We start from the raw sequence: 21801 nt of genomic DNA, 5'->3' as shown, positions 1-21801 counted from the left end.
TACTGTATTTTTGATAAAATAAATGCAGATTTGGTGAGCAGGATAAGCTTATCTTAAAACATTTAAAAATCCTACTGACCCTAAACTTTGGTGTTGGTAGTGTAAGTAATTGCCACTTGTCACTTCTGATCACTTTAATGCAACTTTTTTGAAAAAAAAAACAACAACAACATGTACACCTTGTAGGGTATTTAATCTGAACAATTTCCAAGCAGCCTACACACCTTCAAAAAAAAACCAAAAAGTGTTGCCAAACAATCAGTCCCCATCCACGCCCTCCATGCGATCCTTTGAGTTCACACATTTAACAGCAGCCGTTAGTTAAGCTACGACCCCTAAGACCAAAGCTGGCCATCGCATTCTCAATCAATGGCCAGGATGCTAGGCTTGTTAACTCATTTATGTGAATGTGCCACTCCACCCATTGCAAGTGTCCCTCCAAGCCCGCAGTCACCTAATCTGACTTTAGCCTTTTGTGTGCTGCTGAGATTGAAGGCATATTGAACGAGCCCGTCCAGGGGCCATTCAGAAGCTATACGTTCCTGCATCTTCAATATCAGATAGCTCCTAGTCAGGACTGTCTATCGATCCATTGCTTTAGCACTTCTCTTGCGGCTGAGTGGCAGCTCCTAGTCTAAGGAAGATAAACGCCATGGAAGAGATGAGTCATTCCTGTCTGGTGTGCTTTTCTCCGTCTCTCTATCATCTTCTCTTCACCTCAGCTCTCAGCCAGGCCCATTTTACCACAGTACAAGCCTCATCTAATTTACTGTAATGCACCGCTGCTCTGAGAACGGAATGGTGTTATTATAAAAATAAAATGGGAAACGGGTGCAGCAAGAACTCTTAAACGTTCTTGGCTTGAAGCTTAAAGGAGTATTCCAGGTTAGTTACTGCCACCATTTGTGGAATGATGTTGATTGCACAGAAAATTATTTGAACTCATCCTTCATTTTCTTTAAAAAAAAAAAAGAAGGTGCAAATTGAGGTTACAGTGAGTAAATATGTCTGTGAATAGGGACAATTTTTGGAGGATTAAAATGATGAAATGTGGAGCACATGGTTTCATAAAAGCGCTGACATTAGTTGGTCTGGTAAAACGTGTGTATTATTTTAGCTGTGCTATGAATATGATCTTCAATTAACAGTTGTATAATTGTATGAGTCTGTAGATGAAAGCGTTTTTTTTTCTTTCTTTTTTTTTTTTAAATGTATTATGGGACCTTGATCTGCTCTGGCAATTTTTTGATGTTGAAAATTTTATTCTGCCATTTAAACAAATGGCATTATATGGTTGAAGTGATATATTATCTGGGTTGATCACTCAAATCATTAGGATCAAGAAAATTAGAAATTCCAAGAGTTTAGTCAAGGCAAAGCGAATCCACCTTCATCTAATACGCTGTAATCAGCTTCCAGAAATGATCAGATGTGCTCCAACATTAGGCACATTCAAATCAAGACTGAATATACATCTGTTTAGCTGTGCCTATACTGAATGAGCACTGTGCTATGTCCGACAGATCACACTATTATGTCTTTCTTTTCTTTTTCAATCTTTTATAACCTGTTTTAACACATTTTAATCTTTTTTTATATGTTTTAATCATTTTTATGTAAAGCACTTAGAATTACCATTGTGTATAAAATGTGCTATATAAATAAACTTGTCTTGCCTTACTCTGATCATGCAAATTATGAACCAGGTAATAAGCTGCCAGTAGTTTATTGTTGCTATTTTGGTAAATAATTAATTACAAAGTCACAATCACATTAGATTTTGAGCACAAAAAAAAAATGTGTACACAGCAACATGTCACATTATGTTTGGCTTCTTTTTCTTAAACAAATGAATAAATGAATGAATGAATTAATGAATGATGAATGAATAAATTAAGCAACATATCCTACATCCAATATATAAAAAATATGCAGTCTACATCACTTTAATCCAATACTGTAATTTTTTTAACTGCCCCACCAAGAAAAAAAATGTGGATTGCATTTGTGAACCCCTAATGTCGCTAACACACTAAATATATGTATTTTTTTTAAAACATCCCAGAATTTTTTAAGTATCAACCTCTACTAAATGGTTGATATGTTGGTTTATGGTAAAAGTACTGGAATTAACACATATACTATGAAAACTTTAAAATTTATAAAGTGTAAAACCAATTTATTTATTAAAAAGTATCAAAATAAAACATTTTTGAATACTAAATCATCTTTATTTTTTGAAGTATGCCATAAAATATTTCAGATTCTCATTTAACATGTTTTATTTTTATTTTTTCAATAAAACCAAAATCAAGTGTAGTAGTGTGACAGGATTATTATTATTATTATTATTATTATTATTATTATTATTATTATTATTATTTGTAAACCAACAATGCTGTGCGTGTAAACCATTATTTAAAAAAGTAATCTTTAAATGACTTTAACAGTCATTATTTTAAACAGTCAAAATATGATTACCATTTGGTAGAGCATGCAGTTAAAAAAGGTGAGTTTGCCCTTAACTGAAAATGTAATCATTAATTGTTTACTTTTATGTCTTTCCAAACCAATAATAATTTATAATCAGAACATGAATGAAGATGTTGATGAAGAGATCAAGAAAAGAAAACGATTTTATGGCATGTTGTGACTTGTCATTCTTCTAATGTTCACAAATCTTAACATGGTGTGAATGTGTAGGTGTCAGGTGCCATCTAAATTGAAGCACAGCAAAATGAATTGATAAATAATTAAAAAATGAGTACACAAATGAGTGTGAATAGAAGTCAGTAAAATAAAAACTGTATAATTAATTTTTAAATTGTAGTTTTAGAATTTAATGTGTTTTTATTGTCATTGAGATAAAGTTGGCTTAGTAAGCAAACTATAATCATATTAACATACATTTCATATAGACCATTTCATTGTGGTGATGTCATTGGCCAAACCATTTCATAACTGTAAGAAGCGCCAATTCAATCATAACTTTATGTTTAAACAGCTATAATAACATCATCAATGTTAGGGATGTCCTGATCAGGCTTTTTTGCCCTCCCGTGTCCGAGTCATTTGATTTTGAGTTTCTATACCGATACCGAAACCCGATCCGATACTTCAAAAATACATAAAAAAAGAATAAAGAAGAGTGAAGAAATAGAGCCATCTATTTTGGCAGCCTTTAACCAAAAGTGTTTCTGCAACAAATCGATGTCATGCCGCACGCGTTGCTGTTTCTGTGTGTTAGTAAAGAAAGAGGTCCAACCCTGTGCCACCACATAACTATAAAGGTGTTTAAAATAATCAGAATATATATATATATATATATATATATATATATATATATATATATATATATATATATATATATATATATATATATATATATATATATATATATTTATTTATTTATTTATATATATACATACAGTTGAAGTCAAAATAATTAGCCCCCCTGTTTATTTTTCCCCCAATTTCTGTTTAACTGTTTAGATTTTTTCAGCACATTTCTAAACATAACAGTTTTAATAACTCATTTCTAATAACTTATTTATTTTATCTTTGCCTTCATAACAGTAAATAATATTTTATTAGATGTTTATATGTAAAAATATATAGCTAAAAGGGGCTAATAATTTTGACCTTAAAATGTTTATTTAAAAAAACTAAAACTGCTTTTATTCCAGTCAAAATAAAGCAAATAAGACTTTTTCCAGAAGAAAATAATATTATCAGACATACTGTGAAAATTTCCTTGCTCTATTAAACATTTTATACAAAAATATTTAAAAAGAAAAAAAAATTGGGGGGCTAATAATTCTGACTTTAACTGTTTATATATATATATAAATATAAATATATATAGATTCTGATCGAGTATGAAACTGCATGATCGGGCCCGATTTCTAATCACATGATTGCATCTGGACATCCCTAATCAATATGTGGCTCTTTTTGGATTTTCTGAAGCAACAGAAATTAAAATAAAACAGTAAAACAGAAAATACTTTGGGACAATTGTTTTTGTTTACATTCCTCAAAATGGTCTATACATTTTCTTGCTCTATATTTGAGCATTTTTATAGCTCACTCCTATTTTAAATGATGTTACCCATTTATTTTTTAAGATAAACAAGAATACGTGAGAATTATTATTTGCATATCAGATGAATACACAGGTATTTTCGCCAACATGTCAACCTTTGGTGACTTTAGTTCTTGGGGGGTGTGACATAGTCAGATTTAATAAAAACTATGCAAAGTAACTGAAAAGGCAGCGAAATATCATGATCAATGGCTCTGAGATGGAAAGACATGTGGCTTGTGGCAGACAGCCCTCAGAAGCAGCCAGTCTCAGTGGGAAGACGTGACGGGAGGGAAGGGGGTGGTCTGGTCTGCAGGAGACGCTGCCCGTGAAAATTAATCTTGGGCTATATCTCAATATCTCAATGCAAAACTGCCCTGCAAAATCCCCTCGCTGCATTTCTAATGTGTCACTGCATGAGTCTGAGGTGGGGGAGGAAGTGATGCGTGGGGGCAGGGCAGGACAGATTCAAAGGGGTAAATGATTGCCCTCTAGGGGAAGGAGAAATGAGAGAACTGCAGAGAGGTTTATCAGAGACAGAGCTGGCTGTCAGCCAGAGCCGTGGTTGTAGGGTGGTCTAGAGACTCTGAGAGAGAGAGAGAGGGTTGCTCACCTCCTTGACACAGCAAATCTTTGCACTCCCTCTCCTGTCTGGACACATCATTTTATAAAAAGAAATATGCAAGGTAAATATGTAGGTCGAGACGGCCGGGTTGTATATAACATCATTATTCTATTATGAGCTCAGGCTTTAGAGTAATAACCTACATACATTTTCCTTGCATAATATAGAGGAAGTGGGACAGGGATGTATAATCAACATTAACACTGACAGCACATTGTCAAGATGTAAATCAGTAAAGTCAAGCACGCAGCTCCGGCAGACTCTCTTAAATGCAAAAGGAATCAAAGTGTAAACTAACCGCAAGCTTTTAATGGCAGTGTGTACTGTATATTTTCAACCAACTGCACTTCTTTACAAAAAAAAAATATATATATATATATATATTTTATATATATTTATATATATATATATATATTTGAACACTGAATTAAAACGAACTATTATATCTATAAAGTGTTGCAAAACATTGTTGGTTCAATTTAATTCAATGTTTAAATTATATAAGTGGGCTTTTATGAAGAGTACCTCCATAAAAAGGGATTGATTCCCATACTGTTTGTTGTTATAGAAAATTCAATACTTTAATTCTTTCTAATTTGTGATTTTAAATGAAAATTAAAAATGTTTGTCATCATTTACTCAACCTTGTGTAATTTTTAACTCAAGAAATTTGTTTATTTTCAGAAAACAGATTATGTATTTATATAAATCTGAGAGATTTTTGTCCCATTGGAAGTATATCCACCCAAAATACTTGATGCTTTAAAACAATCAAAAATAAAGTACAAATAAATCCCTATTTAGCCTTTATTCACATATAAACACGGATCAAACTAAACAGCTTCTTTATGAATGTTTTTAAGAATCAGAATTGGGTGAATCTCAGTTCTCATTTCATTAAAATATCTTAATTTGTGTCCTGAAGACAAAAAAAAAGCTCTTTTGTGGGTTTGAAATGATATGAGGTTGAGTAAATACCCTATAAATCAACCCTTTAAATCAGGTATGAGGTAACATCATGACGTATTTATCTTTCAAAATTGATTTTTAGTGTAAAAAAAATATAAAACCATTTTGAGAAATGTTTACAGGACTACAAGAATTACATAATAATCAAAAGCAGCCAGGCAATTTGTAAGTCTATATTTCAAATGCAGATACACTAAATGTTTATCCTCTCACTTTATCTCTATCCCCTCGCTCTGAACGATCCGCTGTTCATTCAATATGCCTGTCTCGCACACGTAATGAAAATCCCACCCACAGGCGTGCTCACAAATGAAATCTTGGGCTGTGTACTGAGGTAGGATGGCAACAAGGCATGTCCGAATCCACTATCTGAACTGCATGCTGTGAACTAAGATGTCAGCTCTTTGAAGAAAACATAGATGTATAATTTACTTTTTTATATTACAATCCCTCATGTGCAAAAACAAATAAATGTTCATTTAAAAAAAAAAAAAAACATAACTCAATTTGCACTACGCAATAAGCCTGGCACTCACTTAATATTTGTTTGGTTAATTATAAAGCTGGCTTAAATTTGTTTTAGATCAGTAAATACATATTATGGTGCCACAGTAGCCTGTCATTTGGTTATAAAGGCACCACTTAAATCATTGACTAGCAGTCTAGTCTACTCCGGCAGCGAAGGGTTAAGAACGTCTAGGCTTTGGTGGGAGGAGACGCGGCACGCTATTGGATAATCATACGTGACGTAATCGACATGAAAAACCAAGGAACTAGTTAAGAAGGCAGTCGGTAACTTTGAAAAGAGGTTTGACTTGGAGTGCGGCAGCTGCTAGAGTCTATCAAGAGGGAAAAGTGTGTTTGAACATGGTGCAGCAGACGGACCACAGCGAGACGGAGAGCAGCGTTTCGCGAGAGACCACAGACACCGAGGAGAGCGAAATGATGGCTTGCAGCCCGGTGCCACCGAAACCGGACTGGTGCAAGACAGCCACCGGCCACATCAAACGACCCATGAATGCGTTTATGGTATGGTCCAAAATCGAGAGGAGAAAAATCATGGAGCAGTCTCCAGACATGCACAACGCAGAGATCTCCAAAAGGCTGGGGAAGCGGTGGAAAATGCTGAAGGACAGCGAAAAGATTCCCTTTATCCGCGAAGCCGAGCGGCTCCGGCTCCAACACATGGCTGACTACCCCGACTACAAATACAGACCCAAGAAAAAACCAAAGCTCGACAGCTCCTCAAAACCAGCAGTGCAGTCGCCGGAGAAGATTAGCAAAAGTGTCAAAGCAGCCGCAGGGAAGAAGTGCGCCAAACTCAAGCCCAGCAAACCGGGGAACATTACCGCCAGAGCATCCACACAAGACTGCAGATTCAACTATGTTTTCACAAACTTAAAAGTGACCAAGTCTATCAAAAGGGAACTTACTGACGACGAAGACGACGACGACGATGATGATGATGACGACGACGAGGAGGATGACTACGAGGACGAGGAGCACATTAGGCTGCACAACGTCCCCGCGAGCCCCACGCTGAGCTCCGCTGCGGAGTCCGAGCATGGCGCGAGCATGTACGAGGAGTCCCGGCACACGAGCGCGACTCACGGCAGCAGACTGTTTTACAACTTCAAGAACATTACCAAGCAGAGCGCAGCTTACCCTGCCTCGGTGTCACCAGCATCTTCTTTCAGGTCAGTCTCCTCTTCGTCCAGCAGCTCCAGCGAGGACTCCGACGACTTGCTGGTGGACTTCAGTTTGAACTTAGCGGCGGGCTCTCACACCGCGGACTTGGGGAACACTTCAGGAAACCTTTGCCTCTCTCTGGTGGATAAAGATTTGGACTCGTTCAGCGAGGGCAGCCTCGGTTCTCACTTCGAGTTCCCGGACTATTGCACTCCCGAGCTCAGTGAGATGATCGCGGGAGACTGGCTGGAGGCGAACTTTTCAGACCTGGTTTTCACTTACTAACTGACAAACTCCTCCATGACCAAGGAGGCATTGCGCATCTTCAGGTTATTTTTTGACTCTGCCTCGGTGGTTGTCCCGGTTTAGACGGAGGAACGTGCGTTACGAGACGCGTAACGTTAAGAAAAAAAGTGACAACATGGTCCAAACATTGACTGTGCTGTGTGTGTATGGCAAGCTCTTTTAACATTTACTCCTTGAAACTGCACGGTATGGTCTTATTTGACCATCACTCAAATGCCAGTGAATGACACACAAGGATTTATTTTATTTCTAGTACTTTAGCGAAAACACTTTATTCCTTTGCTGCTAGTCACTATCACTTATGGCAAGTAACTCTTGTGCTATTAATTTTAACAAATTGTAACATGTTTTCTCAGCTGATTGAAATGTTATTGCTGGCACATTCTCCAATTTTGCCTGTACCTAATACTACTAATAATATTAAGCCATTCCATTTGGTACTAATCTAGTATAGTGACCTGAAGAATTAAATTATAGGGTATTATATAAATAAATTGCTAGTGAATTTGAGACACTAACCACTATTGAATCACTAATAAGTACAAGTCACTTGAAAAAAATTAATGCTAGTTAGTTAGAAAGCAGTAAATGTTAAAGTAGCTTGCCATAATGTGTGGTTATTCTGTGGGGTTGCAGTGAAACTGCTTAAACTGTGGTGGAGCGCAAAATGTAAAATCTGAACTATGCATTCCCATCCCACCCGTATCTCTACAGGGAGCTGGCAAATGGCTGCTTGACTGAATGGAGGCAATTCTGAAACACTGTTCAGGATGGAACTTTTTCTGAGGTCTTATGTAATTTCTGTACGTCACAAATGTTTCTTTTTTTTTCTATCCGGTTCAGTTTCCCTCCAAGTATGGGGATATTTTACGCAGATAACCACTCTAGAACACACAGGTATGGCAGGAAGCATTTTGATACATGACCAACATACCTCATCTTTTTAAAAAAAAAAAAGTAAAATATTTTCTGGCATATTTTTGTACAGTTAAAGGGAATGTTCTTACTGTGCTTTAAGTGAGGTTTCTTCAGGCACTTCAACCCGGTTTCATTTGTAAAAGCATGCAAGAATTAAACTGACAAGTCGACTTGCATTTAAATGCCTGGTTATTATTTTACTCAAGGCAAGTGTACAGCTGTAGATCTGAAGCGTTTCTATAGGGAAAATGTACAATGGAATTGGGGGAACACATGAGCCTCATTTCTGGTACTAGATTGAAGATTGTATATGTTCTGTAATATAGTAAAGCTAGGAGTTTATGTATATCTGTGTGAATGGGTCCCAAATAGCAGGTGTAAAACTGGATTTTGTATTGCTTTATTTTATTTTTTTGTTTAGTTTTTGTTTGTTGTTTTTTTCCATCATAATGGCACATTGTTTTTTTTATTTTATTTTGTGCAATATACTCCCAAAATGGACCATCTGCGTTTTGTAGCAAAGGAAATGAGTTACATGTCGTCATGCTGAAGTCTGTATCTGACACAAATAAATCAGCTGGAACTGATAAGAAAATGTATGTCTGGTTAATGGTGTGTGTGTGTGTGATCAAAGCAAGCATATTTGTGATTTTTCCATTCTGCTCCTTCAGAAGGATTTGTGTTTCCAGATGCATGTAAACATTTCCCACCCGTTCTCTCAAACCGAGTTTTCTTTTTCCTTTAGACTGGGGGAAAAAAAAGATCTGCTCCTTTAAGAAATCAAACCTCGCGCTGCCTATGGAGCCCTTTTTGATTGGTTTAACTATAACCCCCTCCTTAAAGTGTTCCAATGGGCTCTGCCCCTTTTTTTTCTCCTTTTGAATTGCATTCATTCAACTCTGCAAGACTAACTGCCCAGCCTGGTAAGATGAATTCTGCCATGAAAGTGGCTGAAAATTTTTTTTACAAGCCTCATTTGCTGCTTTTTTGCACTGGTAAAGCAGACTTTTTTTATTTGCTGGCTTACATTACACTAAATCAAAGATTATTCAAATGGAGAAATACAGGCCTGCTCCAGCACTGCATGCTAATAACGATTGTGTCATTGCAGTCAGGCTCTGTGTGATGCAATCTTACCTCAGCCTTTATTGTAGTGAGTGGCACAGGATCTGCTAATGGGCTGTAGAGCTGTCATGCTTCTGGCACTCAGTATCTATTTCTGCATAACTCATGAGTTGTGCCACCCAGTCCAAACTGAAGGTGTGTGGGTTGTAGGATTAGTTTACACTCACGGTAATGATCAAATCATTGTGTTGTTGCTAGCTGGTGAAGGCCATTTTCAGCAAAAAAAAAAAAAAAACTAAATTTATAATTCCAAAGTTTTGATGCTTGATCTTTGATTACATTTTGCTTGACGTTTGACTGTTAATATCCTTAGGTTGTTGACAAAGGTCTAGAATTTGTCCCATACATTAGCTCATTTGTCCATTTTCACTGCTATGCCGTCATATATTGTAAAAAATAACCCATTGAAAAAGGCTTTAAGACCAAGCTAAAAAAAAAAAAGAAATGTGAAGCTCTAAATTACTATTATGTTTAAATTTTTATTATGTAAATGGCCAAATTCTGACTGAGGAAAGTTTATTGTGCTGGCCAGTTTGTTATTTGCGTAATAAATTACAATAGGCTGCAATTTTGTAATTTAAAACTTTCCTAACAATATATGATGTAATAAATTTGTATTTAAAACAAATATTTGTCATCTTTGTTTATTCTAAATATTTAGGAAATATGTTTGGTTATGATGACCGTCCAACAAGCTAATTCAGCTAGAAATTTGTGCTTAAAATGTCATCTAAAATGTCTCATAATTAAATAGAAAATGAGGCAAATAATTGCAAAAAGGTCACTTTTTGAGAACAACACACACACACACACACACACACACACACACACACACACACACACACACACACACACACATCCCTTTTGCTAGGCTGGCTACAGGCCTGGATTTACAATTTATTGAAACATGTTTGATTAAAAAGTAGTTTGGATTTTATTCTATAAATTTTTCTATTATTAATAATGAATAAAGAATAATATTTATAAATAGAAAATAATTCAATAAGTTGTTAATATTTCTTCCTATTGAAAACAAAATCTCTATTTTTTTTACATAAAAAAGATTGTATATATAGTTTTTTGTACAACTGTATATTATTAATTTATCAACAATGTATTAACTTTAGAGGAGCTAAGAAATCCATATTTGGTGGAATAGTCTTTTTATGAAAGTTTTAATCACAACAAATGCAATTTTGTAATATTGACAATTGTGCAATGCTCTAAATGACAATAATTTGAGGTACAATTTTGCACGGTATGTTATCAGTTCATTAGAATAAAACACACTTTACTCAAGCCCATGCCTAGTAAATTCAGAGAATCAGAAATATGTTTTTTTTCTTCTTCTTCTTTTTTTTTTAAACAAGGCATCCAATTTGGGTGTCCACATCAAATAAAATTGACAAAAGTGATTCTATATACACTGAATCTGTTTTAATGATAAGTAGAATACCTAGCTTAATTTGTTTAATTTAAATTTTTTAAAAGATAAAATGCCAAAGCTTTGGTGCAATCATGTTTTATTGCCAATAAGTGTAAGAGCTGTATTTATGTAGAAATTAAACAACATACTTATTCTGACTACTCAAGCATATAAAAGAATGAGTCATCATATTAAACGTTAATATATTGCAACTGTTAATTACTTATTGCTGATAATAATACCCAGAGAATAAAAATTACAATTACTTTATATTTTGGAGCTTGAGTTCATAGAAAATTTTGATGCATTACCAATGTGTGAACATAATCTGTTACACTAAATAACATTTTAGTGAGCATCCTCTGTAAAAAATTATAGTAAATTATATTTCATTCTTTTTCTAAATTCAACAAAAATGAAAATTGTCATGCTTGAAAACCTCTTTTCTAATGACCAACACCAGACCCCTTCATCCTTGGCAGTTATCCCTTCTTCATGCTCCTAATTAAATATAATGATTTTCGCCTCGATTCTTATCTTTGGAAATAGATCCTGTGGAAGCAATCCTGAGCCTGTATGTGTTAAAGGGAGGCAACAAGCTAGTGGAATAGCGCTCTATAGCTCTTTTATTTGCCCCATATGTTAATCTACAGAAGGAAAGTCATTCACGATCTGGCTGCCAAGATACATGGCTTTGATTATACATTCTCCTATTCTGTACAGGGGTGTGTGTTACCATTCTGACCTAAAAACAATTTTCTTCTCTCTTCTCTGAGTCTAGCAGGTCCATCGACTTTCTAAAGACTCTCTCTTATTTTTGAAATGTAGCTTGGCTATGTATTTATTTATGTAAATTATTAATGGTTTGAAATTAATGCAGCTTCCACTGTATTGTCTACTATATGTGATTACTTCAAAATTCTAAACATCCAATAATAATTCAAGTCAAGTTACTGAAGCATGCGCAATATGTGCAATTAACATCATGTCGTTAGATAAACTTGGGATGTTATAGCTGAGCGTTTACAATGGTGCAAGCACCTGTAACTCTAGTAGATCGATGTTGCCTTTCTCACTGATTTTGCTTATCTGTTTCTTTCATCGCACATTGCATTAATTTATTGACACATTTCAGTATGCATGATGTTTTAAAAACACTCAGGTTTTGTCATGTATTTGTTTAGTAATTCTAAATGTATTTATGTACTGTGCACATCAATGTTGTATATGATGAATTCTGAAAGTTTTTGTTCTGTAATGTTTTTTTTTTATTATTGTGTGTTTTGGCTTGAATATTTAGGAATTATATGGACAATGATGATAACATAGGTTAGGTTAGGTTACTTTATTTATACCAGAAGGTAGATTTGTCCTCATTCATGACCAGTGTTGGGTAAGTTACTTAAAAAATAATAGATTACAAGTTACTGATTACTACTGGAAGATTGTAATTTGATCATATTACTAATTACTTCTGAGTAATCAGATTACTAATTACTTTACTTTACTTTGAAGTTACTTTTAAAACATATAACGGTGGCGCAGCGGATAGCGGTGTCGCTGCACAGCAAGAAGGTTCAAGCTCGGCTGGGTCAGTTGGCATTGTTATGAAGTTTGCATGTTCTGTCTGTGTTGGCGTGGGAATCCTCCAGGTGCTCCGGACATGCGCTGTAGGTGAATTATATACATTATATGTATAGTTAAATTGTCCGTAGGCAGCGCTGTGGCGCAGTGGGTAGCACATTTGCCTCACAGCAAGAAGGTCGCTGGTTCGATCCTCGGCTTAGTTGGCGTTTCTGTGTGGAGTTTGCGTGTTCTCTCTGCGTTCGCGTGGGTTTCCTGCGTGTACTCAGGTTTCCCCCACAGTCCAAAGACATGCGGTACAGGTGAATTGGGTAGGCTGAATTGTCCGTAGTGTATGAGTGTGTGTGTGGATGTTTCCCAGAGATGGGTTGCGGCTGGAAGGGCATCCGCTGTAAAAAAAAAAAAACTTGCTGGATAAGTTGGCGGTTCATTCCGCTGTGGCGACCCCGGATTAATAAAGGGACTAAGCCGACAAGAAAATGAATGAATGAATAAATTGTCCGTAGTGTATGTGTGTGAATGAGAGTGTATGGATTTTTCCCAGTGATGGGTTGCAGCTGTAAGGGCATCCGCTGCATAAAACATGCTGGATAAGTTGCCGGTTCATTCTCATGTGACAACCCCTGATTAAGAAGGGACTAAGCAAAAAAGAAAATGAATGAATGAAAAACATTATAATGGGTTTAACAAAGCAGCTTGACATATTCAAAAGATTTAAAGAGATTATTTAAAGTTTTGGGCAAACTATCTCATCATTTACTTAATCTTCACTTCTTCACTTATCACTTATTCACTTATTATTGTTTTTTTTTTTTTTTTTTTGAGACAAAATAAGACATTTTGAAGAAAACTGCATACCTGTAATCACTGACATTTATAGTAGGAAAAGCACATAGCTCCCTATGTCTGCAGTTGTGGAGAAAAACTGTAAACACTGATGTTGAATCAGTGAAATCTGGAATACGTGAGCGAGCTGTGCTGCATCTCTCCCAATATTTGTGCGGCATGATATACCTCCATTGGAAATTACGAATTTGCGTGGACAAAAACCCCAAATATGAACGCCCCATATTCAGAAGCTACCCTCACTCCTGATCCTGCACAAAAATCCAATTTAACCTGTTTATGCTGAGTTAGGCTGCTGTGTTTTTGGGTGCCGGTGTCCTCCTTGGTGATGAATATTGTCGTAGAATGCTTTCTGTTCAAGTGCTTAAACAAGTTGCTGCTTGAGTTAAAAGCCTTTAGAGACAAGACATTTCTTTGACTTCATTGAGCAAAAAAACAAGTTTGCAATCTTGTTTAAGTGCTCAATGAAGTCAAAGAAATCTCTGTATTACTACTTGAAGAAGCAAACACTCAAGTCAACAGCTATTTCACAGAAATTTCCAGCAATTTGAAAGCGAAAGCGAATTCAAAAGTGAATGCTCATTAGTGACTTTGCGGTTAAAAACATGATTTTAAAAAAGCAAATATTGTTTTATCAAATTTATTCAAATTAATTATAAAATTAATTTATTAAAATTCATTTGTAACATGGGTGTGAAGGTGGCACAGTGAGTAGCAAGATCACCTCACAGCAAGAAAGTCACTGGTTTGAACCCCAGTTGGGACAGTTTGCATGTTCTGCCGGTGTTCATGAAGAAAGATATGCATTATAGGTGAACTGAATAAGTTAAATTGGCCGTAGTGTTTGTGTGTGAATGCAAGAGTGTATGGGTGTTTGCCAGTGTTGGGATGCGGCTGGAAGGGCATCCGCTGTGTAAAACATATGCTGGATAAGTTGGCGGTTTATTCCGGTGTGGTGACCCCTGATGAATAAAGGGACTAAGCCGAAAATAAAATAAATGAATGAATATAGTTGTCATGTAAGTAACACATGTCCATTGACTTTAGGAACTGTAATCAAATTACACAAATTTACAAATGTAGTTCGCTACATTACTGCGTTCCCAAAAAATGTCCTTAGACTACAGTAAAGTGACTACAGTAACTGTGGAACTCGTTACATCCAACTCTGTTCATTTCAGGATGCCACACAAAATCACATATCACACATAGACACATACTGACAACAACAAATTAGTGAAAATACGCTAACAGTATAAATGGTGTATTTGCTTTATGTGTGCGATTGATCTCGTTTAACAACTTGAATCCATTTAAATGTTTATTGTTTGGTTCAGGTCAGTAAGTCATGTTAAGAAGTTTTGAGTATAATTTGATCTGTCTGCCACAAAAATCCCAAAATAGGAATCTTTTAATAATCTCATGCAAAGGCGTCTTTGTTGTATCTTAGCCGGCTTTCATAACCCTTTTCCTTATCTTATCAGGGAAGGAACTGAAAACGCGCATTTTATTTGAATAATTATTGTGTTTGATGTCTAATCTGACTCCAGTGAATATCACCAGAAGGTGTGACTACATTAAGAGAAGAACACCTATATCTGACTCTGAGATTAATTATGGCATTACAAAGATGAGAACAGACTTCCTGAATTAGACTCTTTAAAGGTTAATGAACAGTCATTTGTGTTTTAAGCAGGGGATCCATTGCACAGTGAGCCTTAGTTGGTTAGTTAATTATGAACATCATCATTCATTCATATATTACTGTGTTTGATTTGTACAAAAAAACTTTAGTACTTTCTAAAGTATTGCAATTATCTAAAAGTTCCTAATTATTATGTTTAAGTGGAATGGGTTTTTTTTTCTAATGCCTCTTAGAATAATAACCTGAAGCAAAGATAATGTAAAACGCCTAATGGAAATTTGATCTAAAGAACAAGTTTCAGAACAAAATGTTTTCAAACATAAAAATACTGATTAGTCCAACATAGGCTCATTCTGAAAATGTAGCCCTATATACATTTCTGGAGATCTTGAATTATGTAGCCAAAAGTATGTATGGCTGCATTTAGGGCTGGGCGATAATTCGACATCGATAATTATCACGATATAAAATTTTTCGATAAAACGATAATGACAGTTCGATAATAGCTCGATAATATTTACGCACTATGCGTAACTTTGTGCAAGCATTTTGCAGCCTGCCCTTCCGACTGCCGCACGCTGTACAACTTTACAGCCATACAGTGTTAGTTACACTGAAAGGAGTAAGAAAGAAATAAAATAAAAAAAAGGTCAGAGTCACAGACATTGTTGACATGAAACGTCACTACTTCATGAGCTACTTCGTTTTTCACTATCTGACACAAAACAGAGCAACGTGCACCGCAAACTGCTTAGACGACTCGTGTCATCAAAAGCAGGCAACACCACGACCTGTTTCACCATGTAAAACAAGACCACCCTTATAAAGATGCTAAGAAATTACAGACATAAACAAGTATTGGCAAACCAGCGCAGCTACCCAGCAGAGTCTCATGTCATGATTTTCGAAAGCCTTACGAGAAAAAAACCCCCCGAAAAGACAGAAGAAAGATATGACGGACAACACAATCTCAATCACATCTCAATGAACACTTGATGCTTGCTGTAAACTACAGCCTGCATCATTTAAGGGTATTTGTTAAGACAATAATAAGATCTTTTGATGTCAAGCTTATGTTTCCTTTTTATTAAAATATTTGTTTTGAAATCTGTAATACCACAATTGTCTCTCATTGACGGTAAAAGAACCAGCCTTTATATATTTAAAGGACATAATCACAGAGGAGAAATCAGATGCTCAAGACATAATCTTTAAAATAATGACATATTAAAAATGCAGCAAATATATGACGGACGTTTACAACAGCAACAGCTCTTTTTTTTCCACGGAGCGAAGCATCATCAACCCGCAGTTGTTAAAGGGGGACACGAACTAAATAAATATAAACATATTTCCTTGAAAATGTATCTATAGTAATGAATTTCGTTTTGTATAATGTGTAACTTAATTTTGAATTATATTTCGTTGGTCAGATATCTACAGCATAAACAAGTGGAATGAATAACATCTGAGGTGACGCGCTTTAACACAAGCCCGCTATATGCTTTTGCGCCAAAACAATCCACCAAACTATTTTCACGATTTCATTTTAATTCATTAACTAAGCGCGGTCTGAGCAGCATGAACTGGACAAATCTTTTCGCAGCACTGATAGATTTCTTGGGTTACCTCGGAAGAATAAACTTGGATGGCGCTCAGAAGCTCGCTGTGTAAATGGAGAGGCTCCCCGGCTGGCTCCCCGCATGTTTTCGTTGTGATGCGTGATTTGTAAATTGAGAGTCTGTATAGACCTATTCGTGCTAGTCTGTCAGACAAATTTGGTTAAAACACGCGCAGATATATCGGAGATATGCGCATAACAATTAAGGTTTTATGCGACCCGCAATATGGGATGTCAAGAGAGTGACAGCATAAGTAAGGTAAACTGCACACACTTAATGATGTAATGCGTGGATGCGTCTCAGCGCAAAGCATAACTAAACCTTTACATGTCCATGCTTAATCAGTCATCGATAAGGTCTATCAATTAAAGCGTTATGGACAATCAATAGATCAAGTAATCATTAGCATCCCTAAATAAAATACATTAAAGTATATTTCACCCTAAATTCACCATACTCACCATAATAAGGAGAGCTCATCCAAAATTGAAAATTCTGTGACTATTAACTCACGTTGTTCGAAATCGGGTTTATTATTTTTTTCTGATGTTGAACAATAATATCAATAGCTTGTAGGTAATGTCTTTGGTTGTTGAAAACTTGAACAAGTAAATGCTGAATTAAGATTGTTCTTTTGTTTATTATTTTATTATTTATATTGTCAGACAGCTAAAACATTTCACTAAATGTGTTAAATCAGCTGCACAAAGCGATTGGCATGCTGAAAATCTTATATAATTGATAGATATAAAGATTTTACATTTATCGAGATAAATATCGATATCGACTGATATGAAAAAAAATATTGTGATAAATATATTGTGATAATTTTTTTTTGCCATATCGCCCAGCTTTAGCTGCATTTCACTTTTTTAAATGAACACTATGGGGCGGTATGACCTTTTTGCGCTTCCCAGCTGACCGTTTACCTCCGTATGGACAGCTTTCCCGCTGTTACCAGTGTCAGGAATGTGATTCTTCCATGTAAATATGAATTTTCGTAATTTCCGAGCTAAATGCGGCGACCCCTGTGATTTGCGTAAATCAGATTTTTTTTTTGAGGGGGGGGGGTGCTCATTGAGGTTCATAGTTATCAAAGCAGAAGACCTGATTGATGGTTTGCGCCTTCATTGCTCATAATTGTGCACAAGAAGGAGCCTTCAGGTATAATAATATTTTGTAGTCCTATAATGTTTGCATATGACGACACCGCTGACAATATGCAAGATTATGAAATCGATTTGAATGCTGGCTCGGTTGTGCACTTGTTCCGCGCTCACATTTGCATGTCACGACCTGGTGCACTCTATGTACATTATAAATAAAGCCAGGATGCACTTTTGTTATTATGTTGTTATTTGTTATTATGCAAGCCATCTGTTCTGATGTCTTTGTTTAATCAATGCTACAGCTTAGCACCTAAAATTTAATACCTGAAATTGTCATGAAATTGTTTAGATGATAATACCCGTTAAAAAATATATATTTTATAATAATTAAGCTTTTAAAAACGGGGATTACACTGAAGGAAAAGAACAGTGAAAGTGATAAACACTTTTTTTAGCAATGCATGATGTATTATTCAGGGTGTTATGTTAAAGCGTATTAGGCTGCTCGATTTAACAGGACTTAAAGGTGCTGTAGGTGATTGTCTTCAGAAACATTTTTTGTTGTCCTGGTTGAATGTCTCTTTACAGTCCAGTAGTAGTGATTAAATGATCTAAATGTATTTAAATGTATTTTTATATGTGTAAGGCATAAAACTTTTGTCTTTTGACTCGTCTGGTAAAAATCAGACGAGGACTTTTCTTTCTCTGGACTGCTTGTTAAAACTGTTGGGTTTAATGAGTGGGTGGTTGGTCAACTTTTGCTTTTTAAAATACTATTGGTTGGGTTTAGGGAAAGAGGAGTGTGGGTCAGTCAATCAGTCAGTCAGTCATTCAGTCAGTCAAACAGTCAGTGAACAGTGGCCTCTGGTGGATTTACGAGAGAACAGCAGGTGGCACTCACAAAAATTTCAACCAGTGAGATAAAAGTTTACGTGCACCTAACATTATTTGTCCGATTTGAAATATTGCCTTGCAAAACGAATCGAACTAAAATGAAATCGCAACACTATAACTTTTTTTCAATCCCTGTTTTGGAACAAACAAACCTTCAGACAAAAAATCAGTTTAAACAAAAGTATTTAAAGATTTGTTGATGTTGCAGTTTGACATTTGTTTTTATATTGATTTTACTATTGTTCTAATGATTATATTTTATTAAATTTATTTGATTTTGACCTTTTTAGGATAAATATTTTAAGTGTTAAACAATAGTCTCAACTCAGTTCCTTGAGGGCCACAGCTGCCTAGTTTATCTCCAACGACTTCCAACTCACGCCTGCTTAATAGTCTCTTGTAGTCTTGAACACCTTGATTATTTGCATCAGCTTTGATTAGGGTTGGAGTAAAACTGTGCAGAGCTGCGGCCCTGCAGGAATCGAGTTTCAGATCTATGGTGTAAAGTGTAAAGTTTTTTTGCTTTGAAAAAGAGTAATTTAAGGAGACAGCAATTCATTTTGTCTGCTTTTGAACACTTTCCAGATTTTTATGAGAGGGAGGTGTCTATGTACAGCAGTGTGTCAAGGTTTTTTTTTATAAATCTTTTGATTATTATGTTTTGATTATTATTAAGTAAACAACCATTTTGTTACAGAGTATTTGGTTGTACTCTAATAGCTTCAGAAATACACTGAATGCTGTGGTTTGTGTTAGAATTCCACCTTTTTAATTTTTTTTCACCTTCAAACCAACTTCAGGTGGCAAAGATGTCAGACATTTCATACAGCACGCTTCAACAACAGATCCTGTAATGTTTATGAATTAGGTCTTTTAGCAGAGAATAGGTGCCATTTTTGTTTGTTTAGACACATTTGACCACATAAACATCTACATTGTGCAAGAAAATTAGTCAAATATATTTTAAAGTAGTTGAAAATGGACAAGCTCAATACCATTGCAGATCATATTCACACTTATGTGCTGTTAACGCTAATGAGTTTTTGTTTTGAAATGCTTTTTGTAAAGTTTTGTACTGTAGTATCTTCAATCAGCCAAACCTTAGCTGTTTAAAAACACTAAAGACCCTGTTTGGTTTAGAAGTACTGGCCTTTCATTTAGTAAAAATCAGAGGTGCCCAAACGTATAAAGGGCCAAATATCAAATATCATTGATAGCCACGGGCCAAAGATAAATATACCAAACTATTTAACATAAAATTTGCCATGGGTAATTTTTTTTATAATATTAACAAATAAATAGAAAACTTTTACTTGAATTGTATTAACTAATGCAGTAACCTTTTAAATTATAACACATTCCAATAAAAACATAAACATAAACAATCACATTTATAACACGGTGGAGTTCAATGCTGAATACATTAAGCAAAATCTGCATTTGACTTGATTTACTCACCAAATTCCCTACATTGTCCTCTATCTGACGTATGTACATTTTAAACTAAATCTGTTTAATTTACACTATTTAAATTGAAACATTTAATTTCAGATAGCTTTTTGTAGCTTAACAATAAAAAACTAATCAAAAGGGTACAGTTAATTTGAAATCTCTAAACCATTCTCAGATGGGTTAGTTGGCCAAATCAAAGGTTTCCCTGGGCCATCTTTGGCCCGCAGGCCCGAGTTTGGGCGTCTCTAGTATAAATAAACAGAAATGCAGACTTTTGAGAGCAGAGTTGTGGCTATCCACAATTGGTTTCTGACTGGTTTTGTAGACTATTATACTAGTATCATTCCCTGATTCATCAATAGCCTCTCATATGATCATTACACAAATGGTAGAATTCAAGTACAGATGGCAGTACAAAGTGCGCATGTCCAGTCAGTGTGGTCAAGTATCATGTGTTTTAGGCTGTGTAGTGTGGGTGGGTAGGTTTTTCTGAAACACGAGGAGCATTTACATCCTAAAATACTGTTTTAACCCCTCATCTGTGGCCAACACTTTCTGAACATAGAAATTAAAATTGCATGATCAACTTAAACAAATGCCAGTCTTCAACACTTAGAGAATAGATTTAAGCCTAAAACTGACAAACTGACTGGAAATCATATCATATAATGGACCGTATAATGCTCGCCCTATGTTCTGAGAAATATAAACCATTTTTCATACTTCTGGCAATATTTGTAAGGTAGGCATCAAATTATAAAATAATATGGGAAGATTAGTGGTATTTGATTAGAATTTAGCCTCTAAAATACATCAAATTTTTTAGCATCTAAATGTGGATTGCTGTTGCAAAGTAATGCTCTACAGCTCTGATAAGTATCTTTGTCTCAAATGAATAAATGTTCAGTAATATCTTTCAAAGTCAGTGGATGCTAGAAATTGTAAGCTTCCACATGATATATAGTTTGTCATGATTGCTTTATGTTTAGACTATGATATTATGGTTCAAAATGTAGTGCGAATGGTCCCACAGGTTGTAGACTGACAGTAAATGCCTTTTAATCTATTACTCTTCCTATGTAACACATATAGCAGTAAAATATTTTTTTCAGAAATCTTTGGCATTTCTGATGATATATAGTTTGCCTTGATTAGATAATTAAATTGCAAAAAAAGTTATGTAAACTTAAACGCCTTAATGGCGGGATGGTGACAATTAAAGGGTTAAAATGAAAATACACTAGTGTAAATGGCAACGTAACTTCATCCTCTTGTGATCAGGTTGACAAAACCACATTTTTACACCATGATCTAAATAAGGCCTTAATGTGTAATGCAAAATCTGGGTCATGAAGCAAGCCATACCCTCGGCCTGCTGCCCCCCACCATCTCCACCCCACGGATCTTTACTTTATTTATGCTTGCGGTTTTGTTGGTCTTACTCAGTTGCTTCAGAGCCGTATCTCTGACAGAGAATAACAAGCAAAGCAGCTTATACATACTCATA

At 35.4% G+C, this 21801-nt stretch overlaps 1 protein-coding gene and 1 long non-coding RNA gene across 7 annotated transcripts in view; both read left to right on the top strand.

Annotated features, from left to right (window-relative positions):
* LOC137488661 (uncharacterized) overlaps positions 1-21801 on the top strand; it is a 331464-nt gene that overhangs the window by 216691 nt on the left and 92972 nt on the right. The gene's annotated exons all lie outside the window — the stretch shown is intronic.
* Positions 6522-9178, top strand: sox11b (SRY-box transcription factor 11b). Its single transcript, NM_131337.1, is given in 1 exon segment — positions 6522-9178. A coding segment is annotated over 1 exon segment (1107 nt). The 5' UTR covers positions 6522-6545; the 3' UTR covers positions 7653-9178.

The sequence above is a fragment of the Danio rerio genome, chromosome 20 (assembly GCF_049306965.1).
Source record: "Danio rerio strain Tuebingen ecotype United States chromosome 20, GRCz12tu, whole genome shotgun sequence".
NCBI classification, from domain to species: Eukaryota; Metazoa; Chordata; class Actinopteri; order Cypriniformes; family Danionidae; genus Danio; species Danio rerio.
Note: the sequence above shows the minus strand (reverse complement) of the source record. Positions and strands in the feature narration are given on the sequence as shown.